Here is a 22314-nt window from a genome sequence, read left to right as displayed (position 1 = left end):
TAGTCTCTGCTACTTTCACAGTGTGGGTTCTGTCAGTGAGCCAGTTGGCAACCCATCTTGTGACATAGGGATTTATACCTAGTTTAGTGAGTTTATTTATAATTCCGGAGTGGGGGATGGTGTCGAAAGCCTTGTCAAGATCTAGATAGGCTGTGTGGACCACCTTACCCTCATCTACGGCTTTGGTGACCACTTCAAAGAAATACAAACCCAAACTGGGTAGGGTCCAGAGTTTGGAGATTCCCAATGTCATTGGTTATAAGTTCCATAACCTTGCAGACCAGGCTCATCATTGCTCTTACAAATTTAGAAAGTTGATGGAATAAAAGGTTTTGCATTAGCATGAATTCTCTAAAGGGTATGAAGTCTGAAACTCAAATGCCAGTCCTTATTTTCTAACTTCAGTCATTAATGATTCACCACTAATTTGCCAGAAAACCACAATTTATTGAAAAACGGACCAAAATTATGAGACAAAAATCTGAACATTCTGCGAAAATCTGTACTGTTGAGAGGTATGACGGTATTTACTGTAATTAGGCATTTGGATTCATATTAAGTTTTTTTTAACCTTTTGATTGTTCTCTTAGAAATGAAATGGCTTTGTGTATGAGATTTTTTTTCCCTACTTTCAACCTTTGTAAAGTATTTAGAGGTCTTTGTAGATGGATTACTTTATAGGTTTTTTATTTTTTCTATTTTTCACCCTTCCTGTTTCAGGTACAACAGCACTGCACTTTTTCCTGACCCTTCATCAAGCTATCACCAGTAACTTCCCTAGTCCAGTCACGTTTGAGGAGATTCAGTTCTTCAATGGGCCCAACTATTATAAAGGAATTGACTGGTAAGACTTACTACTAAATGTCTTTTAAAACATCAAACATGGCATTAAAAAGCAACATTTGTACACATACAGTAATGGAAAAGAAAACAAACCATGATCACATTTATTTTATTTCATGCAGAATACATTCTGACATTTTTTTCATTCGCTCCATCCTTGCATACATTGCTCAATTCTTGATTTCCCTTAAATTTCTCTCCTGCTACTGAACACTATTCTGCATGTTTTGTTCCCACAAATTCTGTGTATTTCTTTGTAGTTTGCTCATTCATTCTTCTAAAGATCCCACTTCCAGTTCTTTTATCTCTTTTACAGCGTTCAGTACTTCGATCACAGGTAGGTCAGATTTTGATTTCCATTTTCTTGTACTTGCTTTTTTGCAGCCAGTAACATTAAACTTAGTAAGGTCTTACTGCATCTAGGAGATTCAGATCCTATATTCCAGCTCAGAAGAATTGTTTTCTTAGATGTCCTTCTATTCCAGTGTTGCAGTATTCTACATGTGGGTTGACCCTTCTTCCTTTCAGTTCGTCCTGCCAGGATTCAAAAGATTTTCAGTCCCTCTAGGTGCATTGGACATATGACATGGCAGCAGGAACACTGGCCATAAATGTGATGTCTGCATGCACCAGCCCCAGAACTTTTCAGCCACCAGTCATACGCCAGGTGCTCCTGCTTCTCACAAACATTGGATCAAGAAAAATTCAGCTAAGTACCCCACTAGGGATTCTTTCAGTCCGGCTGTTTTTTTCATGTAGTCTGTTCATGTCATCCGGAAAGGGTAAGTGTGCCCAGCAGATTCCCTACAAAGAAACCCATGATCAGTGTCTCTTGTTTAGGTAGGGATCACGGCCACGAGAACTCCATTGTCAGTCTTTCGTCCCTAAGACCTTATGTCACTGTCTTCAGGCCTTACATCTGTACCTAGAAAACCAACATATAAAACAAATAGTATTAGGGATGGAGGCCGCATCCGACACCCAGTCTGAACCGCCAAAAAAGAGGGCCAAGACCTTGTGGCCTACTCCTTCAGCTGCGACTCTACCGACCATTCCACAGTTTGTGGCCGACATCGACTTGACTGGGGATTCAGCTTCCGCCAGTGTGGATTAAATGGGTACCTTGGAGGAAGCTGCGCAATCTCGAGCAGATGGCATGTCCTTAGAGGCTTTACTGGCATTTACCTTAGACTCCGAGGGGAACCAGTATTTTCTGGGGGTATGTCGGATTCTGCAGCCACCATCCCTATGCCTGACCCTAGGCTTTTGCACAGCCAGACGCTAGCTAAGCCTCGTAAGAAAAACAAAAAATGCAAACCTTTATCTCCCGCTGTGAAAGCGTGACCGATTGGCAGGCCTTCAGCCAGAGTTTATTTAATGCCTTCATGTTCCTTAGACTTACTACTACAGGGCCCCTACCACTGCCCCTCCCCTCCTAAGTCCTAGATCTGTAATTCCTGAAAGGAGGGTAGAACTTTTGGAGGAGGAGGAACTGTCTGATTCCTCAAAGGATTTCCTCTCCTACTCCTCTCAGATCTCTTCCCCTCGGGATGTGGATCTCCAGAAGAAGGCCCTATTGAGCCTGACTCCCTAATGGAAGATCTAACCTTTGGGGAGACTATCAACATGATGAAAGATCACTTTAAGTGGGAAGCCTCAGATATGATGGAAGTACAAAAGAGGTTTTATGACCTTAATCAGGTGGACTCCCTCAGTTCTTCTATTTCCCCCCATTCAACTGGCCTTTATGGATGCCTTTGCTTCTACTTCCATCAACCCTGACTCCCAACCTCCAGCCCCTAGGAGATCAGATGGACTCTACAAAAGTCCCTGAGACAGAGAAATTTCTGATTAAATGCCCTCCAGCTGACCCAGCCACTATCTCCATTTCATCTGATAGGGCATCCAAGCTGCTCCCTACCACTACCATTCTTCCAGCTGACAAGGACAGCAAGACAATAGAAAGGTTGGGCAAGAAAATATGCACTTCTGCCACCTTGTCATTCAGGGCCACTAACTACCAAACTCACATGATGACCAAGTATTCCTTAGCACTACTGGGCAAGGCCACTAAGGAATTAGCTGACATCCCAGATTGTGCAGCCAAAGCCACCTTGACCTCCTTGCTAGCTGTCACCTCTCAGGTGAAAAGACACTCCTTAAGATGCAGCTATGATGCAGCTGACACCTCAGCCAGGTCAGCTGCTTCAGCTTCTGCATTAAGAAGATATTCTTGGCTACGCCTTCGGCCCCTTCCTGACAACTTCAGGGCCAAACTTATTGATGCTCCTTTGGATCACACTACCCTGTTCGGTGGAAAAGTGGCTGACCTGTTTAAGTCCCTGCAACAAAAAGGCAAGGAATTGCAGGACCTTAAACACCTGCTAGTCTCGCCAATCCCTAAGTTCTACAGAATTTTGTTAGAGTGTGACAGCTTACACAAAATGTTTGAAAATAGGGGCTATCCTGTGGATTTGATACTTTCAAGTAGAACTAGTGTTGAGGTTGAAAGAGAAAATTACCTCATAGTTCCTTTAGTCAGGTCTAATGTTCGATGCATTAGGGAGGTAGCCAAGAAAAATAGCGTAGCTTATAAAGATTTTACTTCTAGTTTGGTAATTCAATTTTATACTGAAGATACTAACATTAGAAAGATTTTGGACAAAAACTGGGAAGTATTTACTTTGTTTCAAGGGGTAACAGATAAACTGGGCGATAAAACTTCAGTAGTGTATAAAAGGGCAGCACTATTAAAAATTTATTAGAAAGTGGTGATAGTTTTTGGAAAGTTGTATCTAACAAAAAAAACAGGTACCACAAAATGTGAAAAGGTGTGCCCAGTGTAGGCACGTCTCTCTCTCTCTAGGTGGCAGCATTACAATTAATGGTGTTTTTATCAAGAGTTAATTTCCATGTAACTATAATTCTATTGGTGTCATCTATCTAGCCAAGTGTCAAAAATGCCCTTGCTACTATGTGACAACGAACTCAGATGGAAGTACTGTAGAACACACTGCTCGTACACCAGGATACAGCAACAAAAATTTATTGTAAATCCATACAACATGAAACTCCGGTTAAGCGCTTTCAACTGTTGGTCACAGTCTTCCTCAGAACAATAAAATCAGCATAGTCAATCCCTTATATAGTCTCCTTAATTGAATTATTGCATACAAAAAACCGCCAAATATTTTAAAGTCATACTGTCTGTGTGTTAATATCATGTTAAAAACAACTATTTATATAATAAGTGAATAGATGAACTTGTTTCCATCTTTTAAAAAATCTCACATATATATGTTTTGTAAAAATATCCACTTATAGATATTGTAATGTGTACTAAAACAAAAAATACATACATACAGTTATGAATTTCTTTAAAAATTATAATCAACAATAGGTTGCATATAGTACATAAATATTAAATTATCATTGTGTATAGTAATATAATACGTTAGATATAAAATAAAATAAAATAAAAATAGCTAAATCCACATAAACGTTTAAAAATCTGTTCTAATACAATCAAGTTTGGGCTACGTAATAGCCTACAGTAGAAAATATGTGTTGTTTTTGCATTTGCTGTGTGGGCCAACAAGCTGTGTAAACTAAAGTACCCTATTACTTCCTACATGATCTAAAATCACAAATATATTAATTTCATAGTAAGGCTAGAAAAGGTTTGATGCTGATGTAATCATTCAAACCAGGTTTTCTAGTTGAGTCAGTGAGAATCTGCCATCTGCTTTCTTTGAGGGCCAACTCCATTTTCCAATTACTTCCAAAAGGTGCAAGATGGACCTGATCAATGATGGTAAATTTAAAATTGTGTTCAATATCTTTCTCGGAGATGTGTCTGTATAGGGCATTTTTGGTGTCACATTTCTGTATCCTATACTGATGTTCGTACATCCTCTTCTTGAACTGCCTTTCTGTTTTTCCTATGTAGTGTGCGTTACATCGTGTACATAAAGCCACATATACTATTCCCATGGAATTACAGTTCCCCGTCAAACTTGAAATGTAAGTGCGGTTGATGTCATCCAGCCTCAAAACTTTATCCTGGTTAATATATCTACATTGTTTACACCTCCCGCATTTTGTTGTTCCTTTGGAACCTTCTCTCAAATCTCTGTGCCTGATGTCACTAGTTCTCTCCAGCAGACGTTTGACATTGGGAGCAGTCTTATATACACATTTAGGATATTTACCTAACATCTCTTCCATATGCAACGCAGCTAACAATTCCCAGTGTCTGCTGAGGATATCTGTTATGAAATGAGTGTATGGTGTGTACGTCAGGACACAAACTCTTCCACTAAAGGCATCCTCCTTCTCTTTCTTCTTTTCTATGCAATAATTGCCTAAGACAGGCACATATTTAAGTCCCCACTGACCCTGTACATAATTAATCATTTCAGTGACCATCTTTTCTGGATAACCTCGATCCAAGAAAAGAATTTTGATGCATTCGAGTTCCGTCTTCATGAGGTCCTTAGTAGATGTTATCCTAGCTACTCGGATGCATTGGCCTTTAAGTATGTTCTTGAAGACGTGGGGAGGGTGATTGCTGGTATAATGAATGTAATCGTTAGAGAAGGTAGGCTTTCTATATACTTTAGAGATAAAACCCTCTTCATTGTGACTGATGAATGTGTCTAAATACGAAATTTCACTACAACTATAACTATAGGTAAATTTCAAAAATTCAGTAGTAGAATTAAGAAATTTCATAAATTCGTCTAGTCTCTCCACTGATGAGTTCCATAAAATAAAAATATCGTCTAGGTATCTAACATAATAGGAAATGTCTGGATAGAATTCACTCGTGAATACATACTTCGACTCCCATTCAAGCATTACCAGGTTCGCATACATGGGAGCACACGCTGCTCCCATGGCCACTCCCCTGGTCTGCTTGAAATATTCTCCTTGAAAAGCTAGAAAATTGTAATCTAGCACCAATCCCATCATATCACAGATCAAGTTGGTTTTATCCCAGGTGAACCCTGAATATTTACGTAAGCTACAGGCAAAAAATTCCAACCCTTCATCCTTAGGAATACTTGAAAACAAATCTTTAATATCTATTGTGAGATATATTAAATTAGGATGCCATTTGTCATTAGTCAGTTCTCCCAAAAACCTCCAAGAATCTTTCATGATATGGGGAATTGAGTCGTAAATATTTTTTAACCACCTATCAATCAGTTGACCTATCTTGAAAGTTTTGGATCTAGATCCAGATACTATGGGCCGAAAGGGAGGGTTGTCCAAAGACTTGTGCACCTTAGGTATCCCGACTATTTTGGCCAAAATAGGATAATCAGTCTTTAAAAATGTGTATGTATCATTTGATATCCTATTATCAATCAAATATTCCTCTATACACAGATCTATTCTTTTATGTCCAATATTTATTTGGTTCATAGATATATTTTCATAGTTTCCTGACTCGTATAACAGATTATGTATTGCTTCATTGTATTCGTTGGTGTAAAATAATACCGCCCCACCTCCCTTGTCGGGCTTCATGATTCTAATATCTCTGTTACATAAGAATTTCTCCAAGCTGTCTCTTTCTGATACTGCTAAATTGTCATCATATTTAATCTTATCTTTCTTAATATTCTTGTGTACCCAGTAGATATCATTACACACCATTTTTTCATAATTTGATATGAATGGATTACTCACAGGGATATATGTACTTTTCTTCCTGAGGTCGGTACCTGCTATACCGATAGGGTTCCCTTTCTTATTAGCGTTAGAATCAGTGCTCTTATCAAATTGTACTGCCAAATTAAGCCGTCTACAGTACATCTTGACCTCCTTGATGTTGTCAACTATATTCATCCCTGTCATGGGGATAAATTTCATCCCCTTGCTCAATAATTTAACAAAATCACTATCTATCCCTATCTCTGTGTAGTTGTACACTTTAAACCCTTCATACACAGTTATGTTGGGACGTTGGTTGTCAGTATTGTCAGTGTTATTCTCCTTACTAGCTGTTGCCTCAATATAAGGATACTTGCTATCACCATTGCATAGTCTGTTCGAAACAGATCATGGTGTGATAACAATATAGATCCACTGTTATATGTATTATCATTATGATGTAAGGAGGTTACTGACTGTTCACTTTCAATCTTCTCTTTACGCTTAATCAGTACTTGTGGAAATTTCTTGCTGGAAAAAACCTCCCCCCCTGAAAATTTTCTTCCCTAAAACTACCCTTAGGTGGTTTTCGCATACTGTGGTTGTTGTTCCGATTACTGTCTAGGGGTCTGTGGGAGGGCCACACATATGCTCTGTTGTTCTTATACAATTCTAGATCACGGGTAATTTTTCTGTTTTTTCTCTCCACAATCCCTGATATTTTGTTGTCCGCTACTGTGTATTGTTTTGTGTATAACTCTTTCCAATATTCAAAATCTTTGTGATTAATAATAGTATAATTCATACTTTCCACCTCGTTAGTCAGTTTAAGAAGTTTTTCGTCGTAACATTTGATCAATATTTTCATAAATGCATAGCCAAAACTATCAAATAGGTCGTTGAATTCCTTCATAGTGTCTAACCCATATTCTATCCCCAAGGGTAGTTTAAAAAACCTCAAACCCTTGGGTACCACCTTTAATTTAAGACACCTGGCCAAGTAACTACAATCAACTTTGGTGTTCTTGTGTGCCACAAGTTTTCTACCAAAATCATAAATGAGATCTCTCAAAGATGCATATGTCTGTTCAGTATTTGAATATTTTCTTTTATATGCGGTATCTACATCAGCGTCAAAAAAATCAACACTTTCATCTAAAAATTGTTCAATCAATCCATCCTTATTACATTCTCTAATAGTACATTTGTTGTTATTAGTACAATTGCTTCTTTTCTGTTCAAAATTCCCCTTTTCCTGATTAGTAATGGTTCTAGTTTTACCTCGACCAAAACTCGGTGAAACATGTGATACATTCTGAATGACAGTACCTTTGGGGGCTGACGTGGCCTTTAATTTTCCTTGTTCATACGTCTTGACCAAAGGAAATTCCTTCGGTCGAGCTCCGGTTTTGTATTTTTCCCTTCGCGCCCTACTAAGGCTGAAGTCAAAAGTGAAGTCCTGCTCAGATACGTTGTACAGGTGTTCACTAAAAAGTTGGCCGTCGTCGTTTTTAAGTAAATCCAGTCCCTCTCCATTAATAGCCTTGTCCTTATCAGGTAAATCAATGGTGGTAGTAGCGGTGTTATGAATGTTGTCAAACACGCCATCAGTATCTCTCAACTCTTTAGGATAGCCACGATCAGGCGTACATAGTACGTCGACCACGTACTGTTCAGGAGATGACGCTGTTACGACAGCTTTACGCTTACAATGCTCCGCCTCATCTGAAACACTTGTCTCGACGTCATCGGATTCAAAGGCTTCCATCCCTTTGTTGGGTTTTACCTTGTCAGTAGCTGCGGTTACTAAACTAGTAACCAATTCCATAAGTTTATGCACTTCGTCTTGTAGAGAAGACAGTTCAGCTCTGAGAGATTCCACATCATCCTTGCACGATAAAGCAGAGCCAGGTTCCACAGGTCCATCCATCTCGAATTACACCCACAACGTGAAGAATAAGCAACTAGATAACAACGAACTCAGATGGAAGTACTGTAGAACACACTGCTCATACACCAGGATACAGCAACAAAAATTTATTGTAAATCCATACAACATGAAACTCCGGTTAAGCGCTTTCAACTGTTGGTCACAGTCTTCCTCAGAACAATAAAATCAGCATAGTCAATCCCTTATATAGTCTCCTTAATTGAATTATTGCATACAAAAAACCGCCAAATATTTTAAAGTCATACTGTCTGTGTGTTAATATCATGTTAAAAACAACTATTTATATAATAAGTGAATAGATGAACTTGTTTCCATCTTTTAAAAAAATCTCACATATATATTTTTTGTAAAAATATCCACTTATAGATATTGTAATGTGTACTAAAACAAAAAATACATACATACAGTTATGAATTTCTTTAAAAATTATAATCAACAATAGGTTGCATATAGTACATAAATATTAAATTATCATTGTGTATAGTAATATAATACGTTAGATATAAAATAAATAAATTTTATTTTATATCTAACATCTTTTATCTGGCTTCAGGATTTTAATTTGTTTTAATAAAGATCTTTCCTATAACAGCAAGCATCCTTGTGGAGGTTTTTTCTTTATTTGAATATCTATAAGTGGATATTTTTACAAAACATATATATGTGAGATTTTTTTAAAAGATGGAAACAAGTTCATCTATTCACTTATTATATAAATAGTTGTTTTTAACATGATATTAACACACAGACAGTATGACTTTAAAATATTTGGCGGTTTTTTGTATGCAATAATTCAATTAAGGAGACTATATAAGGGATTGACTATGCTGATTTTATTGTTCTGAGGAAGACTGTGACCAACAGTTGAAAGTGCTTAACCGGAGTTTCATGTTGTATGGATTTACAATAAATTTTTGTTGCTGTATCCTGGTGTACGAGCAGTGTGTTCTACAGTACTTCTGTCTGAGTTCGTTGTTATCTAGTTGCTTATTCTTCACGTTGTGGGTGTAATTCGAGATGGATGGACCTGTGGAACCTGGCTCTGCTTTATCGTGCAAGGATGATGTGGAATCTCTCAGAGCTGAACTGTCTTCTCTACAAGACGAAGTGCATAAACTTATGGAATTGGTTACTAGTTTAGCAACCGCAGCTACTGACAAGGTAAAACCCAACAAAGGGATGGAAGCCTTTGAATCCGATGACGTCGAGACAAGTGTTTCAGATGAGGCGGAGCGTTGTAAGCGTAAAGCTGTCGTAACAGCGTCATCTCCCGAACAGTACGTGGTCGACGTACTATGTACGCCCGATCGTGGCTATCCTAAAGAGTTGAGAGATACTGATGGCGTGTTTGACAACATTCGTAACACCGCTACTACCACCATTGATTTACCTGATAAGGACAAGGCTATTAATGGAGAGGGACTGGATTTACTTAAAAACGACGACGGCCAACTTTTTAGTGAACACCTGTACAACGTATCTGAGCAGGACTTCACTTTTGACTTCAGCCTTAGTAGGGCGCGACGGGAAAAATACAAAACCGGAGCTCGACTGAAGGAATTTCCTTTGGTCAAGACGTATGAACAAGGAAAATTAAAGGCCACGTCGGCCCCCAAAGGTACTGTCATTCAGAATGTATCAGATGTTTCACCGAGTTTTGGTCGAGGTAAAACTAGAACCATTACTAATCAGGAAAAGGGGAATTTTGAACAGAAAAGAAGCAATTGTACTAATAACAACAAATGTACTATTAGAGAATGTAATAAGGATGGATTGATTGAACAATTTTTAGATGAAAGTGTTGATTTTTTTTGACGCTGATGTAGATACCGCATATAAAAGAAAATATTCAAATACTGAACAGACATATGCATCTTTGGGAGATCTCATTTATGATTTTGGTAGAAAACTTGTGGCACACAAGAACACCAAAGCTGATTGTAGTTACTTGGCCAGGTGTCTTAAATTAAAGGTGGTACCCAAGGGTTTGAGGTTTTTTAAACTACCCTTGGGGATAGAATATGGGTTAGACACTATGAAGGAATTCAACAACCTATTTGATAGTTTTGGCTATGCATTTATGAAAATATTGATCAAATGTTACGACGAAAAACTTCTTAAACTGACTAACGAGGTGGAAAGTATGAATTATACTATTATTAATCACAAAGATTTTGAATATTGGAAAGAGTTATACACAAAACAATACACAGTAGCGGACAACAAAATATCAGGGATTGTGGAGAGAAAAAACAGAAAAATTACCCGTGATCTAGAATTGTATAAGAACAACAGAGCATATGTGTGGCCCTCCCACAGACCCCTAGACAGTAATCGGAACAACAACCACAGTATGCGAAAACCACCTAAGGGTAGTTTTAGGGAAGAAAATTTTCAGGGGGGGAGGTTTTTTCCAGCAAGAAATTTCCACAAGTACTGATTAAGCGTAAAGAGAAGATTGAAAGTGAACAGTCAGTAACCTCCTTACATCATAATGATAATACATATAACAGTGGATCTATATTGTTATCACACCATGAATCTGTTTCGAACAGACTATGCAATGGTGATAGCAAGTATCCTTATATTGAGGCAACAGCTAGTAAGGAGAATAACACTGACAATACTGACAACCAACGTCCCAACATAACTGTGTATGAAGGGTTTAAAGTGTACAACTACACAGAGATAGGGATAGATAGATAGTGATTTTGTTAAATTATTGAGCAAGGGGATGAAATTTATCCCCATGACAGGGATGAATATAGTTGACAACATCAAGGAGGTCAAGATGTACTGTAGACGGCTTAATTTGGCAGTACAATTTGATAAGAGCACTGATTCTAACGCTAATAAGAAAGGGAACCCTATCGGTATAGCAGGTACCGACCTCAGGAAGAAAAGTACATATATCCCTGTGAGTAATCCATTCATATCAAATTATGAAAAAATGGTGTGTAATGATATCTACTGGGTACACAAGAATATTAAGAAAGATAAGATTAAATATGATGACAATTTAGCAGTATCAGAAAGAGACAGCTTGGAGAAATTCTTATGTAACAGAGATATTAGAATCATGAAGCCCGACAAGGGAGGTGGGGCGGTATTATTTTACACCAACGAATACAATGAAGCAATACATAATCTGTTATACGAGTCAGGAAACTATGAAAATATATCTATGAACCAAATAAATATTGGACATAAAAGAATAGATCTGTGTATAGAGGAATATTTGATTGATAATAGGATATCAAATGATACATACACATTTTTAAAGACTGATTATCCTATTTTGGCCAAAATAGTCGGGATACCTAAGGTGCACAAGTCTTTGGACAACCCTCCCTTTCGGCCCATAGTATCTGGATCTAGATCCAAAACTTTCAAGATAGGTCAACTGATTGATAGGTGGTTAAAAAATATTTACGACTCAATTCCCCATATCATGAAAGATTCTTGGAGGTTTTTGGGAGAACTGACTAATGACAAATGGCATCCTAATTTAATACATCTCACAATAGATATTAAAGATTTGTTTTCAAGTATTCCTAAGGACGAAGGGTTGGAATTTTTTGCCTGTAGCTTACGTAAATATTCAGGGTTCACCTGGGATAAAACCAACTTGATCTGTGATATGATGGGATTGGTGCTAGATTACAATTTTCTAGCTTTTCAAGGAGAATATTTCAAGCAGACCAGGGGAGTGGCCATGGGAGCAGCGTGTGCTCCCATGTATGCAAACCTGGTAATGCTTGAATGGGAGTCGAAGTATGTATTCACGAGTGAATTCTATCCAGACATTTCCTATTACGTTAGATATCTAGACGATATTTTTATTTTATGGAACTCATCAGTGGAGAGACTAGACGAATTTATGAAATTTCTTAATTCTACTACTGAATTTTTGAAATTTACCTATAGTTATAGTTGTAGTGAAATTTCGTATTTAGACACATTCATCAGTCACAATGAAGAGGGTTTTATCTCTAAAGTATATAGAAAGCCTACCTTCTCTAACGATTACATTCATTATACCAGCAATCACCCTCCCCACGTCTTCAAGAACATACTTAAAGGCCAATGCATCCGAGTAGCTAGGATGACATCTACTAAGGACCTCATGAAGACGGAACTCGAATGCATCAAAATTCTTTTCTTGGATCGAGGTTATCCAGAAAAGATGGTCACTGAAATGATTAATTATGTACAGGGTCAGTGGGGACTTAAATATGTGCCTGTCTTAGGCAATTATTGCATAGAAAAGAAGAAAGAGAAGGAGGATGCCTTTAGTGGAAGAGTTTGTGTCCTGACGTACACACCATACACTCATTTCATAACAGATATCCTCAGCAGACACTGGGAATTGTTAGCTGCGTTGCATATGGAAGAGATGTTAGGTAAATATCCTAAATGTGTATATAAGACTGCTCCCAATGTCAAACGTCTGCTGGAGAGAACTAGTGACATCAGGCACAGAGATTTGAGAGAAGGTTCCAAAGGAACAACAAAATGCGGGAGGTGTAAACAATGTAGATATATTAACCAGGATAAAGTTTTGAGGCTGGATGACATCAACCGCACTTACATTTCAAGTTTGACGGGGAACTGTAATTCCATGGGAATAGTATATGTGGCTTTATGTACACGATGTAACGCACACTACATAGGAAAAACAGAAAGGCAGTTCAAGAAGAGGATGTACGAACATCAGTATAGGATACAGAAATGTGACACCAAAAATGCCCTATACAGACACATCTCCGAGAAAGATATTGAACACAATTTTAAATTTACCATCATTGATCAGGTCCATCTTGCACCTTTTGGAAGTAATTGGAAAATGGAGTTGGCCCTCAAAGAAAGCAGATGGCAGATTCTCACTGACTCAACTAGAAAACCTGGTTTGAATGATTACATCAGCATCAAACCTTTTCTAGCCTTACTATGAAATTAATATATTTGTGATTTTAGATCATGTAGGAAGTAATAGGGTACTTTAGTTTACACAGCTTGTTGGCCCACACAGCAAATGCAAACACAACACATATTTTCTACTGTAGGCTATTACGTAGCCCAAACTTGATTGTATTAGAACAGATTTTTAAACGTTTATGTGGATTTAGCAATTTTTATTTTATTTTATTTTATATCTAACGTATTATATTACTATACACAATGATAATTTAATATTTATGTACTATATGCAACCTATTGTTGATTATAATTTTTAAAGAAATTCATAACTGTATGTATGTATTTTTTTGTTTTAGTACACATTACAATATCTATAAGTGGATATTTTTACAAAACATATATATGTGAGATTTTTTTAAAAGATGGAAACAAGTTCATCTATTCACTTATTATATAAATAGTTGTTTTTAACATGATATTAACACACAGACAGTATGACTTTAAAATATTTGGCGTTTTTTTGTATGCAATAATTCAATTAAGGAGACTATATAAGGGATTGACTATGCTGATTTTATTGTTCTGAGGAAGACTGTGACCAACAGTTGAAAGCGCTTAACTGGAGTTTCATGTTGTATGGATTTACAATAAATTTTTGTTGCTGTATCCTGGTGTACGAGCAGTGTGTTCTACAGTACTTCCATCTGAGTTCGTTGTTATCTAGTTGCTTATGCTTGCTACTATGTGGGAAAAACTAAAAGGAAGTTAAGGAATGTATATACGAACACACTTTAAGCATTAGGAAAAATAACTTGAACAATTCTTTAGCTAAGCATATTTCTTTCTATGGTCACCACTTTTTTGGCTTGGACTGTGTTGCAGTTAACCCTAGCGGTGGCCCATGGGAAGATATTTTGGAGGCTAGGGAATTGCTTTGGCAACTCAGGCTTGATGCATCTAGATTAGCCAGACTTAATGACCAAGTTTCTATTGCTAGTACTTTAAAATTGAAAGCTCATCAAGTGTAAGTTTTATTATTCATTGTTTTTTTTAACTTTTTGGTAACAAGTTGTATAGCTTAAATGTTGTCTAAAGGTCTTTTAACTTTTGTGTGTTTTTTTTTAAATGGTTTGTAATTGATTAAGCAAACAGGGTGTGTTCAGACCTTATGAAGGTCTTCCCACCACCAGAGAAGGTGGTGTCCCTGTCATGCCACCTACTGGAAGCCCTTCAAGTTTCAGAATTGACAGCAAGGCAATTTCTGAGACTTCTGGGTTACATGGCAGCCACCATATCTATGTTGGCCTTAGCGAAACTGCACTTGAGGAAACTACAATGGTATCTTTGGTCAGTGTGGACTGAGCACTCCCATCCCCTAGACTTCAGGGTTCCCCTCTTTCCCTGCTTGAAGCAGGAATTGCGATGGTGGGTGGATCAGGTGAATAAGAACCCAGACCTCCCTCTTCAAGCATCCACACCCTCCCAGACTATGCATACAGATGCCTCAGATCTGAGATGGGGAGCAACCATAGGACTAAGAAAAGTGCAAGGTTTGTGGACAGACAGACACAAACTAGAACACATAAACTTCAGAGAAATGAGAGCAATCCTCCTTGCTTTACAGGCCTTCCTACCCTATCTAGAGAAAGGCCTTCTCAAGATATTCACGGACACCACCACAGTCCTGTGGTATCTCAACAAACAGGGAGGGACAAAATCTTACCTCCTGTGCAGACTAGCTCTGTAGGTGTGGGATACAGCCACCTAACAGGGAATTACTCTACAGGCAGCCTACATACCCTCCCTTCACAGCTCCCAGGAAGATCACCTAAGCAGGACCATCTCAAACAACCACGAATGGATGCTTCAAAGAGATGTTTTCCTGAATCTGGTCCATAGGTGGGGGTATACCTCAAATAGACCTGTTCGCCACCTCCATAAACAGGCAACTCCCCGGTTACTGCACCAGGACACCTAACCCCAAGGCACTGGCAACAGGTGCCTTCTCAATACCCTGGAAGGGGAAATTTCTGTATGCATTCCCCCTTCCCCTTGATTTAGAGGGTATTGCTGAAAATTCAGCAAGTCTCACCAAAAATCTTGCTGATAACTCCTTATTGGCCAAGACAGCATGGTTCCCCCTCCTCCTTCATTTGTCCAAAGGCAGTCACTACAAGTTACCCCCCTCAGTGAACCTGCTCACACAGCACAAGGGGACTTGCATTCACCCACAGTGGCGATCCGTGCAGCTCCCCCTGTAGCTGATAGGATTCTGATCCCCTTTGGACATCTGTACAACGAAGATGTACTAAATTTCATGCAGGAGGCCAGGAAACCCAACACAAGAAAATCCTATCTTTCAAAGTGGAAAAGGTTTTCTATTTGGTGTCACAAAAGATAGTTGGACCCACTGGAAAGCGACATTCCTCTAATCTTGTCTTACCTTTGTGAGCTAATGCAGACAGGACTGGCGTACTCATCTCTAAAAGTACATTTATCTGCAATTTCTGCCTGTTTACCTATGGACACTCCCCTTGCATCCAGACTTCCAGCTAATTTTTTTCTCAAAGGGGTACTACCTTTGAGACCACCCAGGAAACCTCCTCCCCTCCGTGGGACCTTAACTATGTATTAGAGAAACTCACTTTAGCCCCTTTTGAGCCAGCAGACAAGGCTCCCATAAAATTTTTCACATGGAAAACTGTTTTGTTGGTAGCTCTAACCTCAGCCAGAAGGGTCTCAGAGCTGCAAGCTCTTATGGCTTCCACCTTGACAAGGGGACTCTCTGGACCAATCCCTCATTCACACCCAAAGTAGTGAATGACCTATCCTTGAACTAGGCCATTCACCTGCCTACATTTTTCCCCAACCCGCAGGGGGATAGTGAGAGCATACTTCATTCCCTTGATGTCCACAGGCAACTTAGGTTTTACCTCCATAAAACCAAGCTCATTAGGAAACCAGACCAATTGTTTGTCTCCTTCTACCCCAGGGCTCTGGGGAAAGTGAGGATCAAACAGACCATATCGGCTTGGATATCCAGGGCCATTAACTGCTGTTAACTTCACCATGGGAAGACCTTGTAGGGCAGTGTCAAAGCCCACTCCACCAGAGCAATGGCCTCTTCTGGAGCCTTCTTTAAAGGGCTAGATACCAACACCATACTTGAGGCAACCACTTGGTCCTCTGTGCACACCTTCACCAAGCACTACAAGCTAGACCATATCTCCAGAGCCAGGGCAGGGTTTGCCAGGGCTATCCTACACAGATTCCTAGAAACCTTTTCTAGGCCACCACCCAATTCTCAGAAAGCCTTGGTACTCACTCACATGTAGAATACTGCAATATTGAAATAGAAGGACATAGGAAAGTTGTGTAAAATCTTACCATAACCATAGATGTCCTTCTCTTCCATGTTGCAGTATTCCTTCCCTCCCTCCTTCCCCTCCTATCAGGTTGCATTTGCTCTGCTGGGTGACAGTAGACAGGCTATGCCCTTATAGGACTGGCTCCAACTGGGGCTTTTTAGGTTTTGAGGCTGATGCGTGCAGACGTCACATTTATGGCCCATGTTCCTGCTGTCACGTCAGACGTCCGACGTATCTAGAGGGACTGAAAATCTTTTGAATCCTGGCTGATGAACTGGAAGGAAGAAGGGTAAACCCACATGTAGAATACTGCAACAGGAAAGAGAAGGACATCTTTGGTTATGGTAAGATTTTGCACAACTTTCCTTTACAATTGTTTACTCCCCCAGCATTTTTGACAAAGTATTCTGTAGGGAATTTTAAAAATCTGCTTACTCATTGCATTCCCCAAAAACATATGCCCAGTTGTCTTTTTCTTTTCCTTTTCCATCACACCTCCAGCATTTCCTAGCTGCCGGAGGACCCCTCTCGGGGTGTTAAAATATCTATGCAAACACTTCCAAGCTAAAATCCTAAACTTTCTGGATTTTGTTTCATACTTGGGAGTCATACACATCCTCAAATTGTTCCCTCATAAATTGCTTTTCTCGTCTCTCTTTCTATCTTTTCTAACCTCTTCTGATTGATTCATATAGTTATCATGCAACATTTTATATGCCCTACTAAATATCCATTTTAAAATTGCAATTCTGTTCAAGATTTGACTAAAAACTCTCTTACCAGGCAGGTCATTTTAGGACTCCCCTATCCCTTCCTCTTTGGTTATGTTTTGAAATCAGTTCCTGGTAGGGAAAGCAGTCTATAACCTGCTGTCAGTACTTTCTTCTTGGCCTCATTCTACTGTAATACCTTTCCCTGTCTAGTTGTTTGCTCCTAATACCTTGCATTTTTTGCAAGTTTTCTCCAGTAAATTCCAGGCCTCTCTTGCCTGTTCTCTGTACCTCTACTTGCAGTCATCCCTTTTGGCAAAATATCCTTTCTGTATTCCTGTTTTGGCTTAGTTCTTATTATACTCTGCAGTTTTATGAATATACTATTTTATATAGTTATTATTCTCCTTAAGAATCTACAACCGTAGTCCATCTCTGGCCTTATTTCTTGACCCCTCCCTGTTTCATCATCAACCCTTTCCACTTTGAATTATAATCTTCTGTTTGTCTTATGTATATGAGCCTTAACTCTGAAGCTCTAAAATATCCATTCAAATTAGTCATAAACCAAGTTCCACCGAAGAATCAGCTTATCCCATTTAATTTTTGCCTTCTTCCCCTCCCAGATGAATTCCCTCTACTCTTTATTAATGTCCACAACTTTTCCCGTGGTTGATAAAAATATGAATGACTTGTATTTAAAGTTAAAGGGACTTAAAACATGTTTTGCATCCTACTATCCATATCATAAACATGAACTTACAGTTTCTCAGTTTTTTATCTTTTGTTTAGTCTCTTCCCACATATCTTTAGTTGCCGTAACAGACACTTTTTTAATCCATATTCCTAAATACTTCATCTTAATATGCCTCCATAAATATATGCATTGCTCATACCTCTCAACTGTCCAGATTTTTGCCTGATATTTTTCATCTGTTCCTCATAAAATTTGTGATTTTCTGGCCAATTACTGGGATGAACTGAGGATTGATGTCACTAAATAAGGATATACATTTGTGTTTTCGACTTCATATTCTTCAGAAAAATACTGTACATGCTAAGACAAATCATTTTATTCTATCAACTTTCTAAGAGAAATATTTGAAGTCTGTCCCTGTTTTTGAGCCTTTGCCCAGATTTTTTGCACTGATGTTGAGAGGTATGGTTGCTGAACCAATTTTTGTGTGGTTACATAATTTATGACTATAGCCTTTGTTTTATCTTCATTAATTTTGTATTACAAAATGGTTTAATACTTTTTTAAGCTTACTTTACAAGTATTGTTAGCAAGCCAACAACTTGTTTCTTCTAACTAGCTTGATAAGAGCATGCTATTTTTTTCTAATAAACATCTTTATTAAATTGTCATGTATGACATAGGCAGTCTTACGTTTATGTAAATGAAAAACATACATTGACATCACTTTAGTTGCAAACATTAGACATTACAGACACCATTGAAACAACTGTAGTTGCAAACATTATACATCACTTATAATCTACCCAGTCATTGTCAGTTAAGCATCACATGGCTCATTCAAATCCTGCCTCTTAAACCTCATTCCTTCTCTGCATATACTGTTCACACAATTCCCATTTTTTTCCTATGGAGTTTGCTCCTTCCCTTTTCTAAAGTTCCCAGTTCCAGTTGTTTTATCTCCGGTACTACATTCACTACTTCTAATAAAGTTGGTCTAGACTTTGATTTCCATTTTCTAGTAATTGCTTTTTTGGCAGCCACCATAATTAGACTCAGCAAGGCTTTACTATGTCTAGGGAATTCCTATTCTGTATCATAGCTCAAAAAAATCATCTCCCCTGTCAAGCCAATCTTCTCACCCAGCATCTCCAACTGAGCGTTCCACAGGGAATCCCTAAAGTCTCCCAGCTCCCTACACTCCCAAAAAATATGCTCCTAGCCACCTCTTTCCTGCCCGTCACACCTCCCATATTTGCTAGCCACCTGAGGAAAAATTCTTTGGGGTCTACTTGGGGTATAAAAATACCTATGTATTTAAAATTTTAAAATACCACTGCCAGGCAAAGATCCTAAATCTTCTAGACTTTGTTGCATGTTTGGGGGATGCGCATATATCCCCCATTGTCTTTTTGTGAATGGCTCCTCTGATTGATTTTTATAGCTATCATGCAATATGTTATATGCTCTACTAATTATTCCTTTTTTAACAGCAGCTTCTGTTATAGATTTTATTAAAAACTCATATCAGTGTTGGTCTTTCATTTAAGATCCCTATTTCTTTGTCTTTGCCTGTACTCTGATATCAATTCCTGATAGGTAAGGCAATCTCTAATCTTCAGTCCAAATAAATTATTGTCCTCTTCCCACTCTATTACCTTTCCCTTTCTAGTTATTTGCTCCCAATACCTTGGTTCCTTTGCCAGTTTTTTTCCAATAAATTTCAGCCCCCTCTTGCCTTGTATCTATATCCGTAACCACGGTCATCCCTATCAGCAGAATCTCTTTTCTCCATTCCTGTGCTGGTTTATTTCTTACTGTTTTATGAATGTAATTCTCTGTATGATTTTTATTGTTATCCTTAAGAGTCTGCATCCAAATTTCCAATCTCTCCTTATTTCTTGAGCCCCCCATATCTTCATCATTCCTTTGCACTTTGAATTATATTTTTCTGCTTGTGCTATGTATAAGAGTCTTTTAACTGTGTTGCTCTAAAATAACTCCTCAAATTGGGCAAGTATAGTCCACCTTGTTGTATTGGAAGAATCAGTGTATCCCACTTGACTCTTCCTGTCTTCCCTTCCCAGATAAAATCCTTCAACTCCTTAATTGCTATCCACAGCTTCTCTCCGGTTGATAAAAATGTGCTTGACCTGTGTATAAGACTAAAGGGACTAAAACCATTTTATTTGCTTGTATCTTAGTATCCATATCCTTATACAGTAACAACAAAGCTTTCAGTTTCTCAATTTTTGTGTTATCTTCTGTTTAGTCTCTTCCCACATATCCTTAGCTGCCACAACAGAGTCATTTTTAATCCATACTCCTAAATACTTAATTTTATCATGTTCCCATAAATATGGATATTGTTAGTCCAATTTGTGTGTGAGTACATAATTCACTGCTATTGCCTTTGTTTTAGCTTCATTAATTTTGTATCCTGAGAAGATTTGAAACACTCTTACAATATCCCACAACACTGTAATGTCCCATTCTGGTTTTGTCATGTATAAAATAATATCTGCAAACAGAGCCAGCTTTCCCTCACTACCATACCAGTTATATCCTTGAATTTCTGAGTCCCTTATTTTCTTTGCCAGTGGTTCTAAATATAATGCAAACAACAAAGGGAAAAGCGGACAACCCTGCCTGGTTCCTCTAGTCAAGTCTAAGTTATCAGGGAGGACCCCATCCATTTTAATTTTCACCTCCTATCCCTCATGTATACTGCTAATCAACCTTATAATTGTATCAGGGGAAGCAAATGCTTCCATTGCCCTGCTCAGGAAGTCCCAGTCTACTCTGTGAAATACTGCATCAAGACCCACCAGTAACAGTGGTACTTTCTTACATTCTGCTTCCCTGTGGATCATCGGTGTTCTGTTAATATTGGAAAATGTTTGCCTCCCCTCCACAAAACCACACTGATCGTATCTATCAATTTTGGGATCACTTTTGCCATTCTTTTACCCATTATAGACATAAGCACTTTATAATCATGGTTTATTATTGAAGTGGGCCTGTATGAAGCTGGATACAATGGATCATTACCCTCTTTAGTTACCACCATTACCACTGCTTTCTTCCAGGATGCTGATATTTCTCCTCCTCTTAAAATACTGTTAAAACAAAACCTTCCAGCTCTTTATCAGTTTTTTCTCTCCTAGCTTTCAAACTTCCACAGGAATACCATATATTCCTGACTTTCCTGTAGATTGGTTATATATAGCCATTTTTATCTCACCTCTTCCTGTCCTGTTAGTAATTGAGTCTCGTCTGCCTCTAACCTTGGCATATTTAATTCTTCCATAAACATTTCCATTTGCACCTTTTCTTGATTTCTTTTTACAAACTTTCATAAAACTTCCGAAATATTTCTAATACTTCTACAGGATCTCTTGTTATATTCCTTGGCTCCCTAATCTTGGTGACAGCGCTTTCCACTTTCTGTTGCCTGAGTCTTGTGCTAAACATTTTTGTGCTCTAGAATTATTGTCAAACACAGTTGCTTAACAGCAGTCCTTCTAAACTTGTGCATATTATGAAGGTAATCCCTTAGTTTCTCTTTAGCATTCTGCAGTTGCTGATTTTCTTGTTCTGAGAGATCTCCCCTATTTTGCAATACTTTAACATTTGTCAGTTACTTCTTAACCATTTCTCCATTTCCTTTATTTCCACCCTAGTTTTAAACCCCACTTTAATTTTATCCCACTCCCTAGCTATAGTTTCAGAAGAAAGTTATGTCTTCTCTAGTAGCTCCTGAATTAATTCCAAAACCCATTCCTTAAATTCCTCTCTTTTCAACGATAGGTAGGAAAGTGCCAGTGTCTCATTTTTATTTCATTAGCATGCATTTTTATTTTAGTTATTATTGGCACATGATCTGAAATAGTTATTGGGTGTGTTTCAAGACCTTCAGTTAAATCCACATGTTCCTGTGAGATGTAAATTCTGTCTAGCCTAGCCCAGTTTTTGTATTTTGGAGAATAATATGTAAAGTCACTCCAAACTCCTAGTACTGAAAAGCACATTTTCTATGCCAAACATTTTCACAACTTTCTTCAAAATCTACCCTCTTTTGCTATATTTCCCTTCTTTGCCCCCCCAGAGACATCTTCACTGTTGCAAACCAAATTCCAGACTCCACATATAAGTAATACTTCT

The 22314-nt window shown here is 38.2% G+C and overlaps 1 protein-coding gene across 4 annotated transcripts in view; it reads left to right on the top strand.

The window, feature by feature from the left end:
* The window catches only part of NDST2 (N-deacetylase and N-sulfotransferase 2), a 1311836-nt gene that overhangs the window by 1174916 nt on the left and 114606 nt on the right, over positions 1-22314 (top strand). For all 4 annotated transcript variants that reach the window (XM_044056100.1, XM_044056101.1, XM_044056099.1 and 1 more), the window contains one exon: positions 721-844. In XM_044056100.1, the coding sequence (XP_043912035.1) occupies positions 721-844 (124 nt within the window). The remainder of the gene's footprint in view (positions 1-720; positions 845-22314) is intronic.

Source organism: Protopterus annectens, chromosome 14.part0, assembly GCF_019279795.1.
Source record: "Protopterus annectens isolate FY-2018-M chromosome 14.part0, PAN1.0, whole genome shotgun sequence".
NCBI classification, from domain to species: domain Eukaryota; kingdom Metazoa; phylum Chordata; order Ceratodontiformes; family Protopteridae; genus Protopterus; species Protopterus annectens.
This window is presented reverse-complemented; position numbering and strand designations above follow the sequence as displayed.